The sequence below is a fragment of the Phyllobates terribilis genome, unplaced genomic scaffold (assembly GCF_046119375.1).
Source record: "Phyllobates terribilis strain yellow unplaced genomic scaffold, ASM4611937v1 Scaffold_8__6_contigs__length_399053987, whole genome shotgun sequence".
NCBI classification, from domain to species: Eukaryota; Metazoa; Chordata; class Amphibia; order Anura; family Dendrobatidae; genus Phyllobates; species Phyllobates terribilis.
The window spans coordinates 297,043,570-297,070,479 of NW_027362768.1; the positions used below are offsets into that span (position 1 = coordinate 297,043,570).

At 42.0% G+C, this 26,910-nt stretch overlaps 1 protein-coding gene across 1 annotated transcript in view; it reads left to right on the plus strand.

Moving 5' to 3' along the window:
- The window catches only part of NUP210 (nucleoporin 210), a 108,117-nt gene extending 82,186 nt beyond the window's left edge, over positions 1 to 25,931 (plus strand). Inside the window, exons 34-40 of the mRNA XM_073644462.1 lie at positions 2,676 to 2,799; positions 16,048 to 16,194; positions 17,903 to 18,153; positions 20,519 to 20,726; positions 21,490 to 21,597; positions 21,675 to 21,749; positions 21,998 to 25,931. Coding sequence (XP_073500563.1) covers positions 2,676 to 2,799; positions 16,048 to 16,194; positions 17,903 to 18,153; positions 20,519 to 20,726; positions 21,490 to 21,597; positions 21,675 to 21,749; positions 21,998 to 22,107 — 1,023 coding nt within the window. The 3' untranslated portion in view covers positions 22,108 to 25,931. The remainder of the gene's footprint in view (positions 1 to 2,675; positions 2,800 to 16,047; positions 16,195 to 17,902; positions 18,154 to 20,518; positions 20,727 to 21,489; positions 21,598 to 21,674; positions 21,750 to 21,997) is intronic.
- The last annotated feature ends 979 nt before the right edge of the window (positions 25,932 to 26,910 follow it).

Genomic DNA, 26,910 nt, shown 5'->3' on the forward strand with positions numbered 1-26,910 from the left:
ATATGGCTGTATTATTTCTCTATGATGCTTCCTGAATATGTATTTTAAGAAAAGAGGGTGTCCATAACTTTTATGGAAAAATGTCAACTTTTTGACACAATTTATTAGCGACCAAGCAATAGCTGGAATAAAGTTAAACAAAGATGCACCAAAACTATTATCTAACATGAGCCACTGAGTCATTAGACCATTTTACTACTAATCTAGGTCTCCTTTTCCTAATAGATGGGATTGGTAAAACTGGCCTAAAGTTATAAAAAAAAATTATCTGAAATTATTTAATGGGGAATGCAAGTATTTACTAGAACGGACATGTCAGGAGAGCGGACAGATCCTCTTTACAGAATAGTTCCTAGTGGAATTTCCTTTGTCACAAGCACAGCTATTATCTGCTAAAAATACTTTCTGTGCAGAGTCCAAAGAGATGTTCATAGGGGATTTTCTTACAAGATTCAGACCAACTATATAGTATTTTTGGATCCATTAGAAGCCAAATGAAATGGCTTATACAGTAGTTTTAAAATGATCCTACTATCAAAACCACGATTTAGACTAACTTAGTACAAAGTGATGATCTCAGTTGGTGCTTTTGTGGTCGACACTACTAACTAGCAAGGAAAAATATCCTTCATGCGGGTGGTCATTTGTACTGTATGAGCAGGCCTGTCTGATGTGGTGCAACACAGTGGCTCAGTGGTTAGCACTGTAACCTTGCACCGTTGGGATCCTGGTTTCAAATCCCACTAAGAAGATTGTATGCTTTCCCCATGTGTTTCGAGCCTTGATCATAGTCTGTAAAACTTTGTTGACGAAACCTGAGGATCTTAGAACAGCTTTACTGAGTGGCCGAGAATTGAGGTGGAAGAAGATACCTTGAGAGAGAAGATCTGGATGGTCCAGGAGCCTTCACAGAATGTCTGCTAGAAGATTTACCATTTTCACGTACCATGATCTTCTAGGCCAGTCTGGGCCCACGAGGACAACAGGAATACCTTCTGACCTGATCTTCTTGAGAATCCTGAGTAGCTGAGGTAGATGTGGGAAGGAAAAACTGTGAGACCAGGGAATTGTAACCGCTAGAGGATTGCAAGCTCTGGACACGAACCGGGACACCTTGTGATTGTCGCTGGATGCTATCAGGTTGATGTCTGGAGTGTGATGACAATTTGAGGCAGGACCCACTGTCTCACGAATAGACCTTTGCGACTTAGGATGTCTGCAGCCCAGTTGTCCACTCCCAGGATGTAGATTTCTGAAATGGCTGGGATTCTTCTTTCTGCCCAATCGAGAATCTGAGAGACCTCTGACATAGTTTGATGACCTCTAGTTCCTCCTTGGTGATTGATGTAAGCCACGGAAGTGGCGTTATTGAACTTGGCGACCCGACAGCTGATCATGCCTATGCGATAGTATTAGATGACTTGCCCTGAGTTCCAGGATGTTGATGGGGAGGAGGACTTCATGGCTCTTCCACCAACCCTGCAACGTCTGCTTCCAGAAGACTGCTCCCCAACCGAGTAGGCTGTTGTTCGTCACGATCAGTCGGTGAGTAGGGAGGAAGGAACATCTGAGAAAAATGAGGAGTGAGTCCCACCACCATAACCGAGACTGTCTGACATGGGGGGGAGACGAATCTAATGAGCCATAGAGTTAACCGGCTTGTGCCAGCTGCAGTGGTCATGTGTGGAACTGGGCAGGTCCATATAATGCTGCAGGGTAAGAAAATGGCACTTCCCGGGAACGAGGAGGGGGCGGGGACACTGCTGAGTGGGAGATTTACCCATACAAGTGTATAATTGGCCGAGGTTAAAGGGAGCATGGTCTACCAGCTCAACTAGGCCACAACTGAAGCCAGAGACTAAATTTGAGTCCTGACCCCAGGTGCAGCTTCAGAATACTGTGGAGGAGCTTCAGGAAGGAGAAGCAGAGCATGAAGAAAAAGATGGAAGAAAAATTGAAAAATACTAAAGATGGGAAAACGTTGCTGGAACAAAGCAGCGGGATGCAGGGGGAAGTTCCACTTGCCTGTCCTAAAGGAAAGCATGCTGGATTCTTTGCAAGGATGATCATCAGCTCGGCCTTCACTCCATGCACTCCTTTACTTTAGGGGGTGAGGTGGGCAGGAGAAAAGGAGTCAAGGACTGTCACACCTTCTGCATCTGTACATAAAACCAACTGTATTCGTACAAAAAAAAGGTCCTACCGAACTGGACAATAGGGGATACATACTGACCCCTGGAAGACTGTGCTCTTGTTGGGAAATCCGAGTGGCCCAACCCTCTGTTGCCTTTCTGTCGAAACAAGAAGAAAATTAATAAAAATAAATAGACTTTTAGCAGAAACTGTTATGGAGCTCCAGACCCATGTCTGCCTCCGAGTGACACTAGGCCAAACTGATTAGCTTGATTGCCAGTAGGCTGGTATAGATTGTTGTGGAGGAGCTGACTTTTATTCTTAGTTGTAATTCTTAGTGTCAGCCTCCTGGCAGGGGCAGCAGGGTTCACCCATGGTCTCCTGTGCCCCCCAATGAAGCGTCCAAGAAAATATTTAATCTAATACCTAATTGTTTTCACTGCATGGAAAACATTACTCTGTGCGGCTTTCATGCATATCATGGCAAAACTTTTACTCTATCGAATATTCAAATTTTGTTTTTTGTTTTTTTTGCATTACAGGTGTTAATCCGCTCACCGCAGAGAACACGAGTTGTGGATGCAAATAGAGAGAAAATCAATTTGCAGTCTGCAAATATTCATAAATTCCTTGTTGATATTGGGGAAAATGGCAACAATTTGAAAGGTAACTCTAACACATGATTTTCTGTATGAACAGCCTGTCTGAGCAGGGAGCGCAAACAATCTTACAAAATGTCTTTTCTCAGTCAGACCGTCTCTTTTGTCCAACGAACATTACCCCGGCCTGTTGTTGTTTTGTTTTTGTTGTTTTATATTTTGAGCCACGTAATGGTAGAACAGTTTAGAATATTCCACCCTTTTTGGCGTTTCTTTTCTGTCTGGTTTCTATTGAATTTATGACACCAAGAATGGCGTAGGATGCTGCAGTATTCTGCACAATATATTCCCCCCCCCCCCCTTCCCTAAAGTGATACCAATTTAAAAATTGCCCCCCTCAAGGTATTCAAAATATGTACCCCCTCCCGCTGTTAACCATTTAGTTGCTGGTGTTACTATTGACAGAAGCATATAATTGGTTTAACACCCATGATTGGCGCTAACATCGATCATTGCCAGTGCGGCAGGGGGTCGGCTAGAATATAAAACAGACATACTCTGCATTTTCGCCCGTAGTGGGGCATTATTCTTGTATTCCTCAGGTCTGTAAAAAAGTGTATTGGCAATCATTAAGGGGTTAAAAAAAAGTAGAAAACTGATGCACTGATGATAGACACCATGGCCGAACCCTATTCATTGTAGGTGGTAATAGTATCCGGCGCTCCAGCAGAGTGGAAATTAAAGTTCAGTCTGTTTCCATGGGCAATCAGAAAAACTTACCAAAATGGCTATTAATAAGATTAAAAAAGTAAAAACTGCAAAAAGTGAAATAATGTTGCATCGTTATCAAGTTTAGTGCATGCACCAAAAAACTGGTTTTAATGACTTTCATCATATTTGTGTGTTAGATATTTTCTGAGCTTTGTTCAACAAGGAGTGGCCTTGTTGGGAAGGGATGTGAGACTGTTGGCCAAAATTTTGGCACAAAGTAACCCAACTAAGAAGTGATGTAAACTTGGACTAGTTAGTCTTAAATCCGGCACATTTTAAAACCGTTTAGTCTAAATTTGCACTGGCTAAGTATTATGCCGAAATCGCATATCTGTGTGACACAGTCCGAACACTGGCCGAGCACGGACTGTCTGCGGGTCTGTGCAAGGTTCGTTTTTGGACCGTGACATCGATGTGAGTTTTGTGTTTTTTTTCATTTGATAAAGAAGTCGGTACGGCGTTGTGCATATAAAGAACCTTTATTCTCATCATTGTTGAGGAATTGGATTACTCCATCAGCGCAGTCCAACTAATGTTTTTGATCCAACTGGATCCATACCTGTATGAATGCGGCATTAGACCGTATTGATAAATGTGCCCCAATGTATTTTGTAAAGTCTCTTTATGTTCTGGTGTGAAAAGATTTATACTTTGTTTTATTTTTCACACTATTTATTAAATTGAAATACGATCTATTTTAGTTCACAATTATCAGTATCTCGGCAAGTTATGCTGAAAGTAATATTTGGCATAAAGTAATATTTTCATTTTGGTGGTCTTGTTTCCATAAAGTTCCAATGCTTGAAAAGGTGGCACCACACACAGAATAATATACCAAAGAGAATTAAGGGGCAGCGATTGTTCGATCTTCGTTTCGCAGGTTCTTCAGTCGGTTTACGTGTAAGCCGAGATTACTCTCTGCCATAGCGTATTGGAGCCATTTGTCTGGCTGTATGAAGTATAGCTCGATCGCCCAAGGGCTGAAGCTTTCCTTGCTGGCATAGTCTACATCCACGTGTTTGTGTGACTGCAGATGATGTGCATTTGTGAATGTTCCTATAAAATGCCATATAATGCACTAACATCCCAGAGATTTGCCATAATAACTGTGAGTGCAGGATGTCTTTGCGCTATGAAGCATTACTCCTCTGCGTTAGTAAAAGACTTCTATGAATCGTTCTGTATAGAAGTTGCACACTCAAGTGTAATGAAAATGTCCCTTTAATGTTTGCTAAGTTTTAAGTACTGACTATAAGGGCACAGTGAGGCGCGTTGGTGACGACAATGATGGACTTGGTTGAGTCACTCTGTAGTTTCCTTAGATGAAAGAAGTAGTTGTGTTTTCTAGATTGCAACTAGTGATTATGGTTCATCCACTTCATTGCGATTACTCTGGTCTCTTGAGAGTCCATCAAAACCACTTTATTTTCAACAGCTTCAATTCTCTATTCTTGTAAATGCCTCCTTTATGCAATAACACTTCATAAAATGACAGTAATTGCGAGAGCCCCCCAAAGCTGCATTTACATAGAGCGATTTTACAAACCAACAACCAATTGCCAGTAAAGCACAGAAGTGGTTTATTACCGCCTCTGTCTTCTCGTTTGACGGTTTCTCAGTGCATTTATATAGATTATGGGTGACATTAAAGGTGGACAAATTTCTGGAATGATTCTTTTTGGTATAATTAAATTTATATGACAAAAATCTAGCATTTTCCCTAGGGTGTATAAACTTTTTTATATTCCCTGCATATATACACCTTCATTCCTAATTTGGAAACAACAATCAGTATGCTTTGTGACTTATAATGGCAATTATACAAGAATGTAGTTTAATAATATAATAATAATTTTTATTTATATAGCGCCAACATATTCCGCAGCACTTTACAATTAAGGACATATACAGACAATATAAACAATACAATGTAACATATTTCAATAGTTACAGGAAAAGTGAGGGCCCTGCTCGCAAGCTTACAATCTATATGGAAATGGGGGGACACAATAGGTAGAACATGGTCATCAGCCAGTATCAGTATCTAAGAGCAGTTACCGTTTGTTATTTGGTGCATGGAGGATGTGGAGACAGATGAATAGGCAGGGGCAGATTAGGATTAACATTTAGGAGGGGACAGGGGAGAGTTAGGTTAGTGAATTGAGGTGATAGACTTGTCTATACAGATGTGTTTTTAAAGCACGTTTGAAGACATGGGGGCTAGATATTAGTCAGATCGTTTGGGGTAGTGCATTCCAGAAAACTGGTGCGACACGAGAAGTCTTGGAGATGGAGGTGCGAGGTTCGGATTATGGAGGATGTTAGACTTAGATCAGTTGCAGAACGGAGGGCACGGGAAGGGTGATACAGAAATGTGGGATGAGATATAGGGCTTTGCAGAACTGTGGAGAGCTTTGTGGGTGAGAGAGATGAATTTGTATTGTATTCAGTGGTGAATGGGTAACCAGTGCAATGACTGGCACAGGGTAGAGGCGTCTGTGAAGCGGCCTGATAGAAATACTAACCTGGCTGCTGCATTCAGAATGGATTGGAGAGGAGAGAGTTTGTTTAGATGGAGACGGATTAGAAGAGAGTTGCAGTAGTCCAGACGAGAGTGAATAAGAGCGTTAAATTGACCCCCCCGTCCTCATTTAATTGATCCCCGACCACCCCTGTCCATATTAAAGTGATCCCCCTGACCACATTTAAATGATTGATCCCCCTTGTCCACTTTTACTCATCCCCAGTCCCTATCTATTTGCCTTATCCCCCACCATATTTAATTAACCCCTGTCCATAATTAATTGATTGATTCCCCAGACCACAATTAATTATTTCCCCAGTCCATATTTATTGATATTATTGATACTTATTGATCCCCAGTCCTTAGTTAATTGACCCACCGTCCATACCTATTTATTTGCTTTACCCCCCATCCTATTTAATTAAACCCCCTGTCCATAATTAATTGATTCCCTAGTCCACAATTAATTATTTCCCCAGTTCATACTTATTGATCCCAGTCCATAGTTAATTGACACACCATCCATACTTAATTAATCCACCTGACCCACTCAGCTGATCCCCCGTCCATACTTAATTGATACTTAATTGATCCCCCGTCCATACTTAATTGATACTTAATTGATCCCCCGTCCATACTTAACTGATCCCGCGCCGATATCTAATCGATACACTTGCACATCCCTAATTGATCCCCGTCCATACACCTATATATAAATAATTGTGTTTTGTACTTGTACATATATACTGACTGTATCCCCATATTTAGAATGACGTCCATGTTGGCCGGAGCCGTGCAGTGTACATCTTGCGCAATGTATGCATTCCCTGAGCTACCGCTCAGGGATCCATACTGCTGCGAGAGATGTGAGCATATCGTGCACTTGGAAGCCCAAATCCTGGATCTAAGTGCTCAGATAGCGGTACTGAGGAGCATCGACAACATGGAACGGAGTTTGCTGCTCACCGAGCAGACACTCAATGGGTCAACACTGGGGGTGGAGCTTAGTGGGGAAGCGCAGGCTGAACAGGCAGGGAGCTGGGTAACAGTTAGAAGGGATAGAGGGAAGAAGTATAGGAAGGCTGGTTCAGAACCGGCATTATTGGAGCACGACAGATCCTCTGACCGCCGGGGGAGTGTATGCTCCAGTAATGAGGTGGAGGGGGGAAGTGTAGGGCAGGCTAGACAGGTCCTGGTAGTGGGTGACTCTATTATTAGGGGGACAGACAGGGCAATCTGTCACAAAGACCGGGATCGCCGAATGGTGTGCTGCCTCCCTGGCGCTCGAGTCCGGCACATCGCGGATCGGGTTGACAGGTTACTGGGTGGGGCTGGCGAAGACCCAGCGGTTATGGTCCACATTGGCACCAATGACAAAGTGAGTGGTAGATGGAGGGTCCTTAAAAATGATTTCAGGGATCTAGGTAGGAAGCTTAGGGCAAGGACCTCCAAGGTAGTTTTCTCAGAAATACTACCAATCCCGCGAGCCACACAGGAGTGCCAACAGGAGGTTAGGGAGGTGAATAAGTGGCTAAAGAGTTGGTGCAAGGCAGAAGGGTTTGGGTTCATGGAGAACTGGGCCGACTTCGCTGTCTGCTACAGGCTCTACCGTAGGGACGGGCTGCACCTCAATGGGGAGGGTGCAGCGGTGCTGGGGAAGAAGATGGCTAATAGGTTGGAGGAGTTTTTAAACTAGAGACGGGGGGGGGGAAACCAAGGAAATAGGTGGGATGTGAGGCAAGCAAGGGGGAAGGGGAGAAGTGAATATAATGAGGGTGGAGAGGGGGGTGGGGATAGTATAGTTAGATCGTTAGAGAAGAATAGGATGCTAAATAACCCCAAAGTTTTATCTTGCACGCTGACCAACGCAAGAAGCCTGACCAATAAGGCGGATGAGCTGCGGGCGCTTATATCGGAGGAGAGGTATGACATCGTAGGTATAACAGAGACTTGGCTAGACGATAGCTACGACTGGGCGGTAAATTTAACAGATTATAGTTTATTTAGAAGGGACCGGAAACAGGGGAATGGCGGAGGAGTCTGCTTATATGTAAAGTCATGTCTAAAGCCCAGACTAAGGGAAGATATAGGAGAGGGAGAAGAGGGGGTAGAGTCCATGTGGGTAGAGATAGAGGGGGCAAAAAATAATAATAATATTACTGGGGGTCTGCTATAAGCCACCCAATATAACAGAGGAGAATGAGAAACTGCTATTAGGACAAATAGACAAAGTAGCAAAACATAATGAGGTGATTGTAATGGGGGACTTCAACTACCCGGATATTGACTGGGAAACAGAAACCTGTAGATCGCAGAAAGGAAAAAGGTTCTTGACAAATATCAAGGATAATTATCTCTCCCAACTAGTGCAGGAACCAACGAGAGGGAAGGCCGTGTTGGACTTAATATTGACTAATAGGCCTGATAGAATAACTGAGGTACAGATAGGGGGGCACCTAGGTAATAGCGACCATAATATTATCGACTTCAAAATGCCCTTCAGTAGGGTTATCAATAAGGGAACAACTAAAACATTAAACTTTAGGAGGGCGAAGTTTGATCAGCTGAAAGAAAACCTTCAACTTATAGACTGGGACAAAGTTCTTAATCAAGGAAATACGAATAGTAAATGGGAAACCTTCAAAAGAATTCTGAATACTCAGTGCGAGAGGTATATACCGTATGGGAATAAAAGGGCCAGAAATAAGAGGAAACCAATATGGTTGAATAAGAACGTAAAAGGGGCGTTAAATAGCAAAAAAGAGGCATTCAAGAGATTAAAACAGGAAAACAGCAAGGAGGCACTAATGTGTTACAAGGAAAAAACGAGAACCTGTAAAAAACAAATAAAAATGGCAAAGGAGGAAACAGAGAGACGTATTGCTAAGGAAAGTAGATCAAATCCCAAACTGTTCTTTACGTATATAAATAGTAAAAGGATTAAATCGAATAATATTGGACCGATAAAAAGTGATGAAGGCAAAATCATAGAGAAAGATGAGGATAAAGCTAATCTATTAAATAAATTTTTTTCGTCAACTTTCACAAAGGAAAAAGAACTAACAGGCGAAATGAGAAGTGACAAACTTAATCCTCCACTAAGTATGACAAATCTAACCCAAGCTGGGGTACAGAAACGTCTCAGTAACATTAAAATAAACAAATCACCAGGACCTGATGGCATACACCCACGGGTACTAAGGGAACTAAGTAATGTGATAGACAGACCGTTATATCTTATATTTAAGGACTCTGTTGAGACTCGGTCTGTACCACTTGATTGGCGACAGGCGAATGTAGTGCCAATATTCAAAAAGGGAGCGAAAAGTGACGCCGGAAACTATCGGCCGGTGAGTCTGACGTCCGTTGTGGGCAAAATTTTTGAAGGCTTTATTAATGAGGCAATCATGGAGCATCTTGATGCTAATAATCTATTAACCCCGAACCAACATGGATTCATGAGGAATTGCTCCTGCCAAACAAACCTGATTGACTTCTACGAGGAGGTTAGCTCTCGAGTAGATCAGGGGGAACCAGTGGATGTCGTGTATCTCGACTTCTCAAAAGCGTTCGATAGCGTGCCACATAATAGGTTGGTATGCAAAATGAGAATGATGGGGCTGGGGGAAAATGTCTGCAAGTGGGTAGCTAACTGGCTAAAGGATAGAAGGCAGAGGGTGGTTATAAATGGAATATACTCAGATTGGGTAAGCGTCACTAGTGGGGTACCACAGGGGTCTGTACTAGGCCCAATGTTATTTAATATCTTTATTAACGACATAGTCAACGGGATAAATAGTAAAATATCAATATTTGCAGATGACACAAAGTTATGTAAAACAATTAATACAAAAGAGGACAGTGCAGACCTACAGAGGGATTTGGATAAGCTGGGTAGGTGGAGCATTAAATGGCAAATGAGGTTTAACGAGGAGAAATGTAAGGTCATACATATGGGAAGGAAAAATGGAAGTCACCAGTACTCACTGAATGGGAAATCATTGGGGAATTCAGAGATGGAGAAGGACTTGGGCATCTTGATTGACAGCAAACTAAATTGGAGTGCCCAAAGTCAGGCGGCTGCTGTAAGGGCAAACAGGGTAATGGGATGTATCAGAAGAGGTATAGCTGCAAAGGATGAGAACATTATTCTTCCACTGTACAAAGCACTGGTCAGACCACACTTGGAATACTGTGCTCAGTTATGGGCCCCAATATATAGAAAGGATATAAATGAGCTTGAAAAGGTACAAAGGAGGGCAACAAAATTAATAAGGGGAATGGAGGGACTGCAATACCCAGAGAGGTTGGCAAAATTAGGACTATTCAGCCTGGAAAAGAGAAGGTTGAGGGGGGACATAATAAATGTGTACAAATATGTTAGGGGACAGTATAGAGACCTTGCCCGGGATTTGTTCAAAAGGAGGGATATTACGGTAACAAGAGGGCATTCACTAAGACTGGAAGAGAAAAGGTTTCAGCACCAGCATAGGAAGGGGTTCTTTACGGTAAGAGCAGTGAGAATATGGAATTCACTGAGTGAGGAGACGGTAATGTCGGATTCACTACACCAGTTCAAGCGGGGACTGGATGCTTTTCTAGATACCAGGCAGATTTCAGCATATACTTAAAAATAGAATAAAATAGTAGGTTGATACAGGGATTTATTCTGACTGCTGGTTTCAGAGTCGGGAGGGAATTTTTCCTCAGGTGAAGATTGGCTAAATCATTTGGGGTTTTTGCCCTCCTCTGGATCAACTTTAGCAATTACAGAACTAACAGGTCGAACTTGATGGACGCAAGTCTTTATTCGGCTTTACTAACTATGTAATTATGTTAGTAAGAGTTTTTGCCGTATCAAAGGTGAGAAAAGGTCGGATTCTGGAGATGTTTTTAAGGTGCAGGTAACACGAGCGAATGAGTGATTGTATATGGGGAATAAAGGAAAGTTGTGTGTCAAATATGACTCCAAGACCGCGAGCTTGTTGCTTGGGAGTTATGGTGGTACCACCCAAGGAAATTGAAAAGTCAGGTATTGGTAGGTTAGTAGAGGGAGGAAGAACAAGGATCGGTTTTGGAGAGATTCAGTTTCAGATAGAGGGGGGACATGATGATAGAGGCAGCGGACAATCACTGGTATTTTGTATTAGCGTAGGGGTGATGTCAGGTGAAGAGGTGTATGGCTGGGTGTCATCAGCATAGAGATGATACTGGAAACCAAATCTGCTGATTGTTTGTCCAATAGGGGCAGTGTATAGAGAGAAGAGGAGGGGGCCTAGGACTGAGCCTTGCGGAACCCCAATAGTAAGGGGAAGAGGAGCCGGCAAAAGATACCGTGAAGGAGCGGTCAGAGAGGTAGGAGGAGAACCAGGAGAGAGTGGTGTCCTTGAGGCCTATAGAGCGGAGCATAGTGAGGAGGAGCTGGTGATCCACAGTGTCAAAAGCGGCAGAGAGATCCAGGAGAAACAGCAGGGAGCAGTGACCATTAGATGTAGCTTTTAGATCATTAGAGACTTTAGTGAGGGCAGTTTCAGTGGAGTGTAAAGAGCGGAAATTGGATTGTAAATGGTCGAGAAGAGAGTTATCTGAGAGATAGTGGTTAGACGGGAGAGGACCAAGTATTCCAGGAGTTTAGTGATGAAGGGAAGATTAGAGACTGGTCTGCAGTTAGCAGTGCAGTTCTGGTCCCTGGATGGCTTTTTAAGTAAAGGAGTTATGATGGCATGTTTGAATGAAGAGGGAAAAATACCGGAAGAAAGAGAGAGGTTAAATATTTTAGTTAGGTGGGTAGTGACAGCTGGGGAAAGGAAGTGAGGAAGATGTGAGGGAATAGGGTCACTGTTTCAGGTTGTAGGGCAAGAAGAAGCAAGGAGCCTGGTCACTTCTTCTGTGACCGTCTCGAACAGTTTACTCTCAAATAGAGGAACCATTGGATTTTTAGTGCGTGCATGCGTGCTCTGTCTATACTTAATTAATAATAGTATGGATGTACATAGTGTAAATAGTTAATTGAAGCAAACTAAAGGGACATGTGTTGGAAATGGTTTAGTGAATCCTGCATTGAGCAGGGGGTTGGACATGACCCTAGAGGTCCCTTCCAACTCTAAGATTCTGTAAATCTGTCAGCAGGTTTTTGCAAACTCAACTGAGAGCAGCATAATGTAGGCAAAGAGAAGCTGAATCCAACTATGTATCACTTAGTTTACTGAGTGCAGCAGTTCTGACACAATCAGAGCTTTTAGATTTTGAAGTGTAGCAGAGCTGAGAAAGCTAACCCCGCCCATGCCAGGCTCACAGTGTAAATAATCCATAGCCAGTGAGCTGCTTATCACAGGAGTGGGCGGAGTTGAACTTGCAAGTGCATGCCAGCTAATCACAGCAATGATAATCACCAGGTGATGAAACATTTAGTGTAAATAAACAGCCTACAGCCTGATATGTGACACATTGTTGAATTCTGTGTTTTATCTCCTACCCCATGTTGTTCTCAGATTACAAAGCAAAAGCCAGCTGACAGATCCCTTTTAAGTAATCTTTAGCCCTAGTGGCAAGTTTGAAGAAAAAAAAAAAAAAAAAAAGGATCTATCATAATATTCCCTGTCTCATAAGTGGGTTTCTTTGATAGTCTTAGTTTATTACTATGTACGATTAATAGGTCTTTGAAACAAGAGTACATCAAATTTAAAATGTAGAACATATAATAAAAGTTGCTTTTTTATTTTAAATATATTGGGATAATTACAAAAAAAAAGGTTGTGAAGGTGGTTAGTCTTTTTTAGGGGTTTCTTTTTTTTTTTTTTTTGGGATAGCGCCTAAATAATAAAGATGTGCAAATAAATTTGCCAGACTCTAGTCCATAGCCACCGGATGTAGCCGGGGAGGAAAAATACTTGAGCGCTGCCAGAAAGATGGGGACCAATGGTAAGATTTAAAAACCTTTCATTCAGACTATGCATTTCTGGGCCGATCTGGCTCACTCATCAGGTACAGCGCTTGCAGCGTTCACAAAGTCCGGGTATTTTTCCTTCACTGCTATATCCGGGTCCTGGTACCTGACAGCCTGGGGCTTCGGGGACGCAGCTCTTCTTGGAGGAAGATCATCCACCCCATTGTCAGTGTTGTGCCTACTCGCACAACCCTACAAGATGGGTGTAACAATTCACAAGCCTCCATCTTCTGTCCTTTGGAGCACTTGTTCTCTCTTATGTAGCTACCGGATGAGCCCTGTGAACGGCCTCCTACCGGCTAGTGAGAGCCGACAAATCAGAAGAGGTTTCCCATCCAGTGTCCACGAATTCATTCGCACATTTTGGCATCCTATGCAAGTTTATTTAGTAATGTAAGAATCTGCCCCCGGCCACGACTCGTGCCGCCTCTGCACCTACTGTGGCTACTAAGTAGTGGGATGAAGATGCAGAACAAAGTTAGCAAGTTTGTAATTTAGTATTTTTAGGTTCACTTGTTCAGGAGTTCATATATCATCTTAGAAATCGGTGATGTCCATGCAAACACTTTTTTACATTTTTGAGTACGACTTAATGGGTGGTAATGGCAAAGAAGTGACTAACTGCCCCCGTACCCTCCTCCCGCTCGTACATTGGTCAGTAGGACATCAGATTGGTTGTCCTTATTACTTATCTTCTCAGTTACAGTTCTATAAAAAGGAAAAGCTCGTAGAAGGATTTTTTATTTTTATTTTTTTTAACTTGATGGCTCTATTCTTTTCTGTCTTATCTTGTCGGATCATTTTATTGCCTACAAGTCTCGGCTAGAAACCAGCTGGGTTTGTCATTGTTTAGATAGTTAATAAGGCGTCTGAAGCGGCGATGATAACCATTCGTGTGACGTCTATTAGAAAACAAAATAGATGGGTTTATTTCTGCATTATATCCACAAAGGACTTCACTGTCTGACATGCTGGAATATCCAAAGAAAACGCTTACACTCTGGTAGCCGAGTGTATAATATGCTCTGTATTTCTTCTGACTTGCTGCATTGGAGACTTTTCAACAGATATAAAAGTTTTATTTCTCTGGTATCTGGTTTTTTTTTTACACATATAACGCAAAGTTGTAATACCAATTTGTATGTCTTACCCTGAAAAATAAAGTGTATAGTATAGAACACCAGATCCCAGGTACAGGCAGCAGATATGTCACTGGGTAATAATCTGTTTGCTTCAAGATCATATATTATAAGACAAATGCACCTCTTACATTAAAAAAAAATATAAAAAATCTGTCCCTTTGCTTATAAAAGACCTATCTGATTTATTATTTGTGGAAATACTTGTATTTCTCATATAGAAAGGGTCAGTCCCTATCAATACTTTGACAGCAGGATGTCATTATCTAGATAATATAAATAGGTTACATACAACTCACTATATTGTCTACCACTAGGGGTCTCCATCCTGTCTAATTTGCCTGTTGTAAAGTGTAATCCATCTGTAGCAGCAGAGACACCGAGAAGAGTTATAGGAAGTGGTGGTGGTTGGTCTTTGTCTCTCTGCTTCTCTTGCCCAACTGCATAAAAGCATAACTTGAAAGGTGATGTTTCGGTTCAGAGTAGGTGCAATGCATGCTGGGAAAGGAAGTTCCAGCACGCATTGTGCTAACAGAATGCTGAAGAAGAGAAACTGCCAACTAAAAAGGTGTAGATGATAAATTACTGAGCAGAAGACTCGGGTATGTTTCTGGAGAAATTACACCGGTTTTAATTAGTTGTGGGGCAGTACAGGTTTTGTGTGAAAGTACAGGTATACTTAAAAGGGTAATTTTAACCTTCAGAAATGCCATCTGCCTGCAGATATAGAGATAAAATGCACGTAAATGGCTATTAAATCCTGTTTAGCCAGCTACAGGGCGAAAATAGAGTTTTATTCTTCCTGCAGCTGCTCGTTTCCAGTCATTGGAGCGCTTATATTCGCAGCTCACTACACAAGACAGTTAATGCAGCTGTAAGCACTGCCCTTCACAGTGATTGACAGCCCACTCTGCAGCCGAAGTGTGTGGAGCAAGCTGTCAATCACCTTGCCGGGGAGTCATAACAGCCACGCTCAGAGTATTATTATTTATTATGCATTGCTTATATAGCGCTATCGTGATCCACAGCACTTTACAGATATCATAATCACTGTCCCCATTGGAGCTCACAATCCAGATTCCCTATCAGTATGTCTTTAAAGTGTGGGAGGACACCAGAGAACTCGGAGGAAACTCGCACAAACACGGTGAGAACATACAAGCTCTTTGCAGATGTTGTCCTTGGTGGGATTTGAACCCAGGACCCCAGCTCTGCAAAGCAACAGTGCTAATTGATGAGCCAGTGTGCTGCCTTATATGAGAGTGAGCAGGGACAGTACTGCCCCGATGTGCACCGCCCTGATGACTGGAAGCGAGCGGCTTCAGGAAGAATATAATGTGATTTTTTTTTTCTCCCTGTAGCATTTTTGATGTGACGGGTTCCCTTTTAAAGGGGTTGTCCAGCACATGATGATGGTTATCATTAGGATAGGTCATCAGTGTCTGGTAGGGCTGTGATACCCAGCACCCCCGCCGATCAGCTGTTCCTGGTCTCAGTGGTGGCCGGAATTGCTCAGTTATGATGCTGTTATGTTGTAGGGTGGCTGGAGACAGCTGTTCTCAGTTTGCTTTATCCATTGGCATTAGTTTAAGCCCAACAGTGAGTAAAAAAAAAACCTATTGTATGTACAGAAACATGTTTCCTACGGTATGTGTAAAACAAGCAGAAGGCTGGTCTGATGGTGTCTGCTTCACCGCAAACCAGCAGTGAGGTTTCCTAATTACCCTTTTGTCCCATCTGGTCCCCAGAGTTCAATATTATCTGTAAGATCTGTGCAATGAATAAAATAAATACATCAATTAACACACAAGTTTAATAAAGCTGTCCAGCGCAACACGGCAACAATTGATTTTCTGTTGTTTTTCTCTGCTTTGTTGATGGTTTTGATTTATTAATATTTGCAGATTAAAATGCCTTTTTTTTAATCACTTTAAGGGGAATGTTCTTCCATCCAGATTGAAACAATTCAGGATCTTCACCCAGAAAACCTCATCCATTGTTATCTGCATTTTAAAAATCAGAATCCCGATGTTTCACCTCCTGAAATATTTTCTATTAAAACGGGATTTGATGTAGAGACAGGTACGATGATTGTAATAGATTTGGTGTTTTACTTTGCATGACTGTGGATTCGGACTCTTTCCACTTTTCCCGGTAACGTATAGCTGAGCCCTGGAGTACGAGCTCAATTCTGTGGAGCATTTACATTTTGAAATGTTGCAAAATTTTATTAAAAATGTAACTTTTTTGGAGTTGAAGACTAAAATGCAATATCTTAAAGGGAACCTGTGACTCGGTTTATGTTGCCCAAACTGCGGCAGCATGGATCCGAGCCTGGCTGCCCGATTGCAGGCTGATATGTTTTTCTTTGAAACGCCACGGAAAATATGGTTTGAAGAACTGGCAAGGAACCATAGGAAGAGACCGGACTAGTGTTCTTATTTTCCCTGCACCAATCTAGCTGAATGACAGGTCTCTTACATGCGTGTACATAGTTAGAGACCTGTCAATCATCTGGAGTGATGCTGGGGGCGGCGCTGGACTGGTCTCCTCTCCGGTTGTGATCCCCGTACGGTTCTTGGAACTATATATTTTTTTTCTGAAATGCCAATGTATTTCAGAGAGAAATATACCTGGCTGCAATTGTGCAACTTAGCCTGGTGCCCTTTAACATTTATTAAAAAGATCATGCAACTTTTTTACTCTTAAAATGTGCAAAAAAAAAAAAAATCTCTTGAATTTGTGCCAATTCATCAAACATTGTGCGCCCGTTTTGGTGAATTTGGTGCGAAGTCCGCCAGCGCAAAATTTTAAGAAAAAAATTCTTAGAAAACTTCCTATAATGGATTTAGGATGAGCAAGAGACAGGGCTGTGGAGTCAGTAAGCCAAACCTCCGACGACTCAATTTCCATGACTCCGACTCCCTCATACATGGCTCATGTTTAAGTGATAAATTTACTGTAGCACAGATTCGTCTCAGCTAAAAGTCTAGACCCTTAGATCAGGAATAGGTCAGACATTTATAGGACATTTCATAACTTTCCCAAATTCTTATGAGAAAATATTCCCCACAAACTGCATTGTACTACTGTACCCAATTTATTATATATTTTAGGAGTCGGTCCATTTCATACCGACTCCGACCCCACCACAATGGGCTCAGACTCCAACTCCACAGCCCTGGAGAGGGCACATCTTGATTTTATTGTTGCATCTTTTAAGTAAAATTGAGATGAGACCACAATAGAAGCGCTTTCTGTGGAGAAAGGGGTATGTGTGCGATATTTTTCTTTTTTCCATGCTTTTACTGCTAGGTAGTGATGAGCGCAAGTGCTCGTTGCTCGGGCATGCACGGAGTATCGCGGGTGCTCGAGTGACTTGTTCGAGTCCTGTGGCCATATGTTTCGCAGCTGTTAGAGCCACAAAATATACCAGACAAACGCCGGCAATCCCCACATGTTTTGTGGCTGTCTAACATCCATAAAACATGCAGTCGCGGTGACTCTAACATGTCACTCGAGCACCCTCGATACTCCATGTATACCCGAGCACCCGATACAGACTATTAACGAGCACTTGCGCTCATCACTGCTGCTAGGTCCTGGTTATATTTGAAACCGTTTCAAGCTTTTCTAATATCCTGATTTTAATTAGCCATTTTTCTTCATTGATACACTTTGTACAGGTTATTTCTTAAGCTGCTGTGCTAAGTGTCTGCTAATTCTTTGCTGTCATAACGGTCTCCTCCGAGCCGAGTCCTCACCATTATCTTATCTATCCGATATCTAGGTCACTACACCTGTTCCCTCTCAAGACAGCAGCTTTCCGAGAGCCAGCTAAAGCATCTCAGCATGGGGGACACGTCTCTCACTGTAACAGCAGCCATACTTGGGAATCACGTCTACAGAGAGCAGATCAGCGCGCTGGCATCTGTTTATCCCGGCTTTTATGCCAATCAAAAGGAAATAGTTCTAAGCAATCATTACACAACAGCCGACATTAAGATATTTGGAGCTGCCGAAGTTCTGAACAATCTGGAGGTGAGCGCTCCGATACTAATCATCCTTCACACGTCGTAATGAAGTGGGAATCTGCCCAAATGTTCTGGTTTATCGATGCCCGATAATATCAATGTCTTCAAATCCCAAAAGTATTCTCTCAACCCCCTTCCAGAGTCTTTAAGGTTGCACTTTCTGTGCGGTAATATCTTGTAAGACAAGCTGTTGGTTTAAATGTGTTTTTTCTTCTTTTGGCTTGTGCTCCTCCATCACTGAGAAGTTTTAGATCAATTCAATAAAGTGGAGGCTGGAGAATGACTGACTGTTTTATTTTAGGGCAATAAAAAAAGCCTTTTTTCCCCCCCTTTCCCTGTCATGATATGTATGGCAGTAAATTAAAGGCATTGACTCATTAAGAGGAGCTCTTTGAGATTAGAGCTGGCCCAGTTCTTGCTTCATCGTGGCTTCTAACATCCCAGGAGATGACAGACGACTGCTGGGGGTTTCTGAGGCCGGACCTATGTCGATCAAATAGACGCAGGGCCGGCTTTAATCTACAGAGGGCTTGCTTTGATGAGACAAGCTGCGGCCGTACATGCATTTGTTTTGCAGCCACTACTGCAGGGGAATTGTAGTATTATATTGAGGCTGGTTGATTTTGTAATACATGGAATAGCAACGGACTGCCTGAGCTAATAGTGAGGGCCCATTCATGGGGGTGGGAGATATTTATTTGGCCCTTTTAAATGGTCCCGGTCATGTCAACAAACTTTGCATAAATCAACAACAGAAAACATTTTTGTACTATATCATATCAGAGAAATATGTTTATTTTAACTGCTTCCACCAGCCTCCTGAACTCGCCATCCACTCAGGGTAAAAAACCGGACACAGTGAGGTATCCAGCGTAGACCTCTCCTCTCCCTAATCCATAGCATCTAATAGGAGACGTATTAAGCCTTGGTGAGATACAGGGAGCTGCAGCTTCAAGCAGCTCTTACCTCCAGTGCTGGATTCACAGCCACACAGCTGTAGCTTCAATCAGCTTTTACCATACACCAGTGCTGGATTCACAGCCACACAGATGCAGCTTCAATCAACTTTTACCATACGCCAGTGCTGGATTCACAGCCACACAGATGCAGCTTCAATCAACTTTTACCATACGCCAGTGCTGGATTCACAGCCACACAGCTGTAGCTTCAATCAACTTTTACCATACGCCAGTGCTGGATTCACAGCCACACAGCTGTAGCTTCAATCAACTTTTACCATACTCCAGTGCTGGATTTACAGCCACACAGCTGTAGCTTCAATCAACTTTTACCATACGCCAGTGCTGGATTCACAGCCACACAGCTGTAGCTTCAATCAACTTTTACCATACTCCAGTGCTGGATTTACAGCCACACAGCTGTAGCTTCAATCAACTTTTACCATACGCCAGTGCTGGATTCACAGCCACACAGCTGTAGCTTCAATTAACTTTTACCATACGCCAGTGCTGGATTCACAGCCACACAGCTGTAGCTTCAATCAACTTTTACCATACGCCAGTGCTGGATTCACAGCCACACAGCTGTAGCTTCAATCAACTTTTACCATAAGCCAGTGCTGGATTCACAGCCACAACGCTGTAGCTTCAATCAACTTTTACCATACGCCAGTGCTGGATTCACAGCCACGCAGCTCAGTAGTGCTGTACAATGTGCTAAATAAATAAAAGCAGGAATCCCTCCGTGTGCTGTTTTTAGAAGACATGACAGCAGCTCAGGGGGAACTGCGAAGTAGGGCTCATTCAGACAAGCGTATAATTCAGACTTGTTCTGTCTGAGTAAACATCGGACAGCACACTAACATGTAATTTAATACGTCTGTTCAAATTACAGCTATCTCACACGGACTGAGTGCCCGTATGCATGCATTCGTATCCCGTGTGTCGGATGTGATTCGCCTATTCAAGACGAAGGGTGTGCAAAAAATAAAATCCGCTCCCATACGAATCATCTGTGTAGCATTTGATTTTTACTAATACATTGCTATTGTTAACCTAGGAAACTGTATTTGATCATGTACATTTTATAATGTTGTATAAAAACGGATGGCACACGGATGAAAATAGTATGACATTTCTGGACGACAATCAAACGATTTTTGATGCACTTGTTTGAACCCGGCCGTAGGGAGAGAGTCTGCAAAGGGGAAAATTGGTAAATGCAAGATGCATGTAATATAAAGATACACGTGTGACTCTTTGTATTTTATTAATACCCTTCCTGTGCAACATACATTTTTATCAAAAAAGGTGGCTGCACATAATGGAGACTTGCTTTTCATTACTCTGGCTATAAGATAACATGTTCTACAGAATAAAATCTGTCTAAGCTTCTGTGATCTCTTCCGACAGGTGAAGGTTGGATCCCCGGTGGTGACTGTGTATCGGAAAGAAAAGTCCTCTGGAGTTCCCAGCTTTGTTACATATGAAGTTGGCATTACTGATGTGCAGGCTTTAAATCGAGGATCATTATCCACATCGCTTTCTGTTTCCAGCTACACGTCAGACCAAACCATAGATGTTCCCATCAGACTTATGGCAGCGACAGGCCCACTTAATGGTATGTATATATGTGTGTAGCTTTTACCACTGTGGTGATCGAGGAATGGTGCCTGCAGCTTTTTTTTTTTTTCATGACCGCCCCACAGCTTCTGTCCCCACCATCTCGTGTACTAAAACGAGACTTCGTCAAGGAGTTGTGATAGGCGGGTGAGTGATATCAGCGCCGCACCACAGCTGTCACTGCCATGAAGCAAATAGTCATCAGGGGCAGCGCTGCTGTCACTTACCCTGCTTCTATCGCCATCCCTGATGACGTTTTGTTTTGGTGAACAAAAATGCTTTGGAGACTGAAGATGCGGGGCTTTGGGGACAGAAGTGGTGGTGGTGAAAGAAACTGCAGTTGTTTCTTCTTGCCTCCATCACCACAATTGATTTGAGACGTCGTCATGATGATGTCTTGTTCCAGAGGGACGATAGAAGCTACGGGGAAGTGACTGCAGGACCATCTTCCTGTGACCTCTTGTTTGAGACTCCTCTCCAATGAAATGTCACATCACAGGAAGTAAAAAAAAAAAAAAAAAAAACTTTTATAGGGAATAGCAGGACAGGGAGAACAATAGCAAATTTTATAATAAAACTAATTGCATAATTGGTTAAGGGTTAAAAATAGATATTTATAAAGGGCATCTAATGTGGCGGCCAATCTCTAAGTATGGCAGACTCCTAATGCCTTATATATAGCTCCATATATGTTAGTTTCCAGTAAAGAACAGAATGCCAAAATAACGACTTGTCTCTTCTCTTCCGCTGTGTTCCTGCAGTGCCTTATACCGGGGAGCACAGCTTTTACAAGACCTTTATGGACTCTTATCCTGTGTTCTTCTTCACCTTGTTTGCTCTCATAGCCGGAGTTGCCATTGCTGTTCTCGGTAAGCACAGACACAATACAAGTATAGTCCAGTCTCTTAACGTCACAATTCTGTAATATTTGTTTTTCCTTTTTCAGTTCTTTCACCAAAAGAGACTGTTAATCACCCGGCGTTTATCCCGCGCTCACCTCCTCCATCTGTACCACCAAATAGTAAGTGTTCATACCTGTACAGTGCACTTTAGTTTGGCCATTGCTACAACTATATCTCCCCTATTAAGTTTATTTTAGACTATATTGTAGTGGCGATTGGGTTGGCGTTTTCAAACTCTTCCGAATTCTAGCAAAGTTTTGGCCGTGCTTGTACATCTATGCATGTGTCAAGATCTAATAGCAGAAACTGTTTAAACAATAAAAGGAGGAAACTTTTATAAAAACTTTTACCTTTGTTGTCTTTTTAGATTTTTCTCCAACACCACCAGGGAGTTTTGCCAATCACCACAGTCCAAACTGGCCTCACAGCAACTCCAAACCTCGGCCCCTGTGGAGTCCAGACTACGCCTCCAACTAAAGAAACCCCGGGTTTACCAAAGAGCCGATCTGATTAATTTGGGTGCCTTTTGTAGTGCATGTGTTGTGCAGCATGATGCTGACATTTTATGCATCTTCTTATTTTGTTATGTTTGGACTGGAGTTTTGCACACTTTTCCTAATACATGTGGATTCCTCTGTGCCGCATGGGCCGGAATCCATGCGTCTTAGGACATCGTAAACCTTCTCATTTATATATATCGGCAGCCAATTTTAATGCCGTCCGCCTGATTTTATTTTTGTTTTGTAATGATACATGCTTGTATTAGCCCTTTCATTGTTCGGTACTTTTTTCTTTTTACGAAGATCAGATCGAATTGTTTGTTTTTATGTGCGTCTTACTGCAATTTTAGTTGTTGGATTGAAGGACTGTTTTTATTCCTTTTTTTTTTACTTCTGTTTTTGTAATTTCAGCTTTTTCAAACCACTTGCTTTTCCCTTCAGGTAGAAGTTAGAAAGCGTCTTGCGTTGCAGCTCTTTCTGTGTAACTCAGGAATATTTTGCACTGATTAGTAATTGTAGCCTTGCAATGTGAGCCTGACCAATTGGAAATGCATAGCTGTGAATGAATCCTGTGCACGTTGGCCTCTATCCACAGAAACGACAAGCAGACGGCACTAGACTATACTGCCAGCTCCTGCGTTGTTTTTCGGGGGTTAACGTGCATGGGGTGTCACAATCGGATATCGAGTACTCTGTGAGCTTGAGGCATTTACTGATAATGAGAAACCACTATCCCCATGACCATTCAGTGCTTCTGCATGCGCGTAGACTGGCCGCTGCCTCCTAGTACACCAATTGTATTTTTTTTTTTTTACCCTGCCGTTTGCTTTGCTTTGTTAGCTGATCATGATACCACTGGACAAATGTGAGCATCAAATCAATGTTTCCTGGATAAAAAATAGCAATAGTCCGCCACTACCTCTGCACAACGGTCCGAATTGCAAGAATGTAAGCAAGGGATCCGTTATAATTCTTGTGGCATTTACACTTCTTTTTAAAGGTAGTACTAGGTGAGTCGGGTTGGTCAGTAAAATTCACACCCAAACTGTGAAGTACCCCAATGGAAACTCTCATAAAAGAGCCAGCAAGGCTAGGGTCACACTCTTCTGAGTAGAATGTTGGGGTTTCTGTTGGAATTTCCAAAAAACAGGATTTCGACTACAGCCCCCAACTCAGCCTTTTGCTTCAATGAAGCCGACGGAGTCAGTGGATGATAACTGACCTCCGTCCTGGCAGGATTAGTATTTTTCAGACATGAACAAAAATTTGGCAGACTGGCTGTGTCAGGGTTTTCTTCAAAACCCTGTTTTTGAGGGATTCCCCCAGAAACCCTGATGTAAAGATAAGCAGATAACACCCTTATAAGGGTGATCCTAGCCTTACATGGCTCTTCCTGTGTGTTATGCATAATCATAAAGCTATTTAGTCACTCAGTAGTTAAATTAAAATTGCAGGGTACCACATTTGTTGCACAACCCTATGGATTCCCTATAAGGGAGGATTCTGATATCGCAGAACGTTACACATTTTACCACAGTTGAACTATAGGGTCAAATTTATCATTGCTTGAAGTGACAAACTTTTATTGGTTGCCTTAAAGTGACAAATTTTTGTGCAAAAATGTGGGATTTTTTTTCCCCAATTTTTTTGGCTAAACTCAACCCTGAGTTAAAGGACTGGTGTGGCTTATTGGGAGGGTTCTACCAAGGCCTTATAAATATACCATAGATTATTGCAGAAATCTAGGTCTGCTTATAGATGGTGTAGATTCAACTTAAAGCTGCACAGACAGCCCAAAGTGCTCCAAATTTATTAAGGCCCATGCTCCTCTTTAAAGGGAATCTGTCATCAGGATTTTGATGTGAAGTCTGATTTTAACATGATGTAGGGTCAGAGACCCTGATTCCAGCAATGTGTCACTTAGTTTATTGGGTACAGCAGTTGTGATAGAATCAGTTTTCCTTGCTGCAGATGTAGCAGAGCTCAGTGCCCCCATCACTGATCAGCAGCTTTCTGTCAATATACAGTGAACACAGAAAGCTGCCAATCAGTGGTGTGGGTGGAGTTTGACCAGGAGGCACGAGACACCTAGTCCTCTAGTGATAATCTTCTGCTGATAAAACATTGATTTTATTTAAACAGCAAAACTCATCCCAGCAAGTGACACATCACTGGAATCAGGGTCTCTGACCCTACATCATCCTGCTCTCGGATTACATAGCAAAAACTGGGGATAGATTTAATACATTTTTCTCATGTTATTTTATCGGGCTGTTCAAGGCTCTTGTACGAAATGACCATCTTCCTAAATTCCTAGATAATCAGTCGATCCCGATGATCCACTGGTGAAAACATAATGGCAATCACCTTACGAACCAGTGTTTTTCTGGTTCGTTGGGTAATAAGATCGTTTCTGGTGGCAGAAAATCCTTATCGGTGGCACATTACCCAGTGTAAATGGGTGATGGGCTGCTGATAACTTGACACTATGTGGTCAGAACAATTGTAATTAGCGATAATCGTTCTGCCCCCATCATTGTTCACTGGCCTGTGTGATCAAGTCATTGATTGAGCGCCCAATGTCTTGTATATAGTCGAATGGCGCTAGTTAAAGGTGCATTGACGGGCCAAAATCGTAGTGACTAAACGCATCTTTTCGTCTTAAATAGCGATTCCACTGTATACACATTATACCTGTTACATATTACCTACATTCCATTATATACCTATATACCTCACCCTTGCTTCTAGATTGGATTATATCCTTTTCCAAATGTCAACCATCTCCTAATTAATTGCTCTTTTTTTTTTTTTTTTTTTTTTTTTAATTACTGTGGGCAAATCGTGCCACTTGTTAAATCTAACTATCACTGGTAAAATGGCAGTGTCCCCCGTCTGGGGCAGGGGCATTCATCTACAATTGCATTACTGTACCTTTGTGACTTTAGAACATGGAGAAGCCTAGGCGTCCATTGCTGTCCATGAATATATACTTCTCTACTTTCCAAAATGTTACTCCAAGGAAAAGAATCCATTACCACTGGTAGTAAGTCCACATGGCAGAAAAATTATAAGTGTCTCTGCGGGGGGACTAAAACGTTTGGCCCCTGTGATCTTCATACTTCTGGGAAAGCTTGGATATGAAGTACGTTTATGCAGAAAATGAATGCCTAGTGCACGTGATAAATGTGTGTGCTAGCGTTCAGCACCGTCAGGTTTAGTACCCTGAGGCGTCGGGTTTAGTACTTGGTATAGGAGCATTTGATCATTTCGTATTTCAGGTGATAATTGTTTTGACTCTGAAGAATCTTGCAAGAGATTCACAGTTTTTCTTTAATGCAAACGATACCGTGTGTTAAAACGTCTTAAATAATTTAGTCTGCCAGTTTTCAAGATGCTAAAAATTTAATAGCCTATCACTTTTGTACCCGCATCACGTGAGAGGGATCACCGTGATGTGTGTAATGGGAGAGATACAATGTGAAAAATGTGAATTTTGTTTTCTTTGTCACAGTCAAGTGGTGAAAACTGATGACGCTTGTACTCAGGGGCCAGTAACGTGTAGTAAAGTGTTCTCTACTCAAATACCTCAAGCTTTCTTTCTTTTATTTTTCCCTAAAGATAAACCACGCTGAATGTACACGTCATCTGTTTTTTTTTTTCTTTTTTTATTATACTATAATGGCTCAGAATCATCATTTGTGTTTTGCTCGCTATTGTTGTGAATGCCGTTTGTGCCTTATTTTTACCATGTCTGCTGCATTGCAATTTTTTCTTTGTATAATAAACTGTTTCTTAATACATGATGCTTGCTGAATTATTACATTTATATATGTGTACCTGAATTCTTATGATGCTATTCTTTAAAGCTACGGTACTATACATTAGTGTAATCTATTGCTATCAAAGTTATGTACTATGAATATGGAGCCTAAGGACTCCTTGTATAATAAAGAAAAAGCATACACTCTCCTCTCGCACCATTCCAGCATTGTCACCATTGGGTCTGCCAGGATTCGTGTGGCACGTGAGCACTGCAGCCAGTCAGCGGACGCTTATGGGCTACTCTCCCACACCATTCAGTGGGAAAAAGTGAGAGTGCAGCAGCCCAAAAGCGGAAAAAAAATTGCATAGATTGTCCTACTTGGTGGGGCTTGTGCAGTCTTTGGGACTGTTCACATGTCCGATTTTTTTTCTATTTATTTTTTTCCTCTGATTAATTGGTCCTAAAATCGTAGCATGCACCATTTGCCTCCGAGAATCAGATGGCACTCGACTGTTCATGTCTTTGGGTCAGTGGAAAAAATCTGACTGCACTCAGATGACATCCGAGTGCAGTCCGATTTTTCACGGACTGACATAATGGACTTTTTACAGACCTGTCGAATTGAATTGATTTTTGGCGTCAAATTGTATTAGTGTTTTTTTTAAGGAGAAGGGATGCATTACACACAAAAGGTTTAAAATCAATATTAATAACCTAAAGAGGGAAAAGGTAAAGGGGAGGGTACACCTGAAATGGGTATAAGGAAACTACTACTTTGCATTCCTAACCTATACAATAGCTTATAATAGACGATTATATCTAAAATATTGTAAATCCTAAAAAAAGAGAAACGGGTTAGTACAAACAACAAATCATTGCTTTTAGATAGTTGCTCTTTGTACCTTTTGTTCTGGTCGGGATGCACCCCCGACTGAATAGATGATATTGATCCATGACTCGGATCAAGAACAGAGATGTCAGTAGTTTCCCAAGGAAAAAAAAATCAAAGTTGGG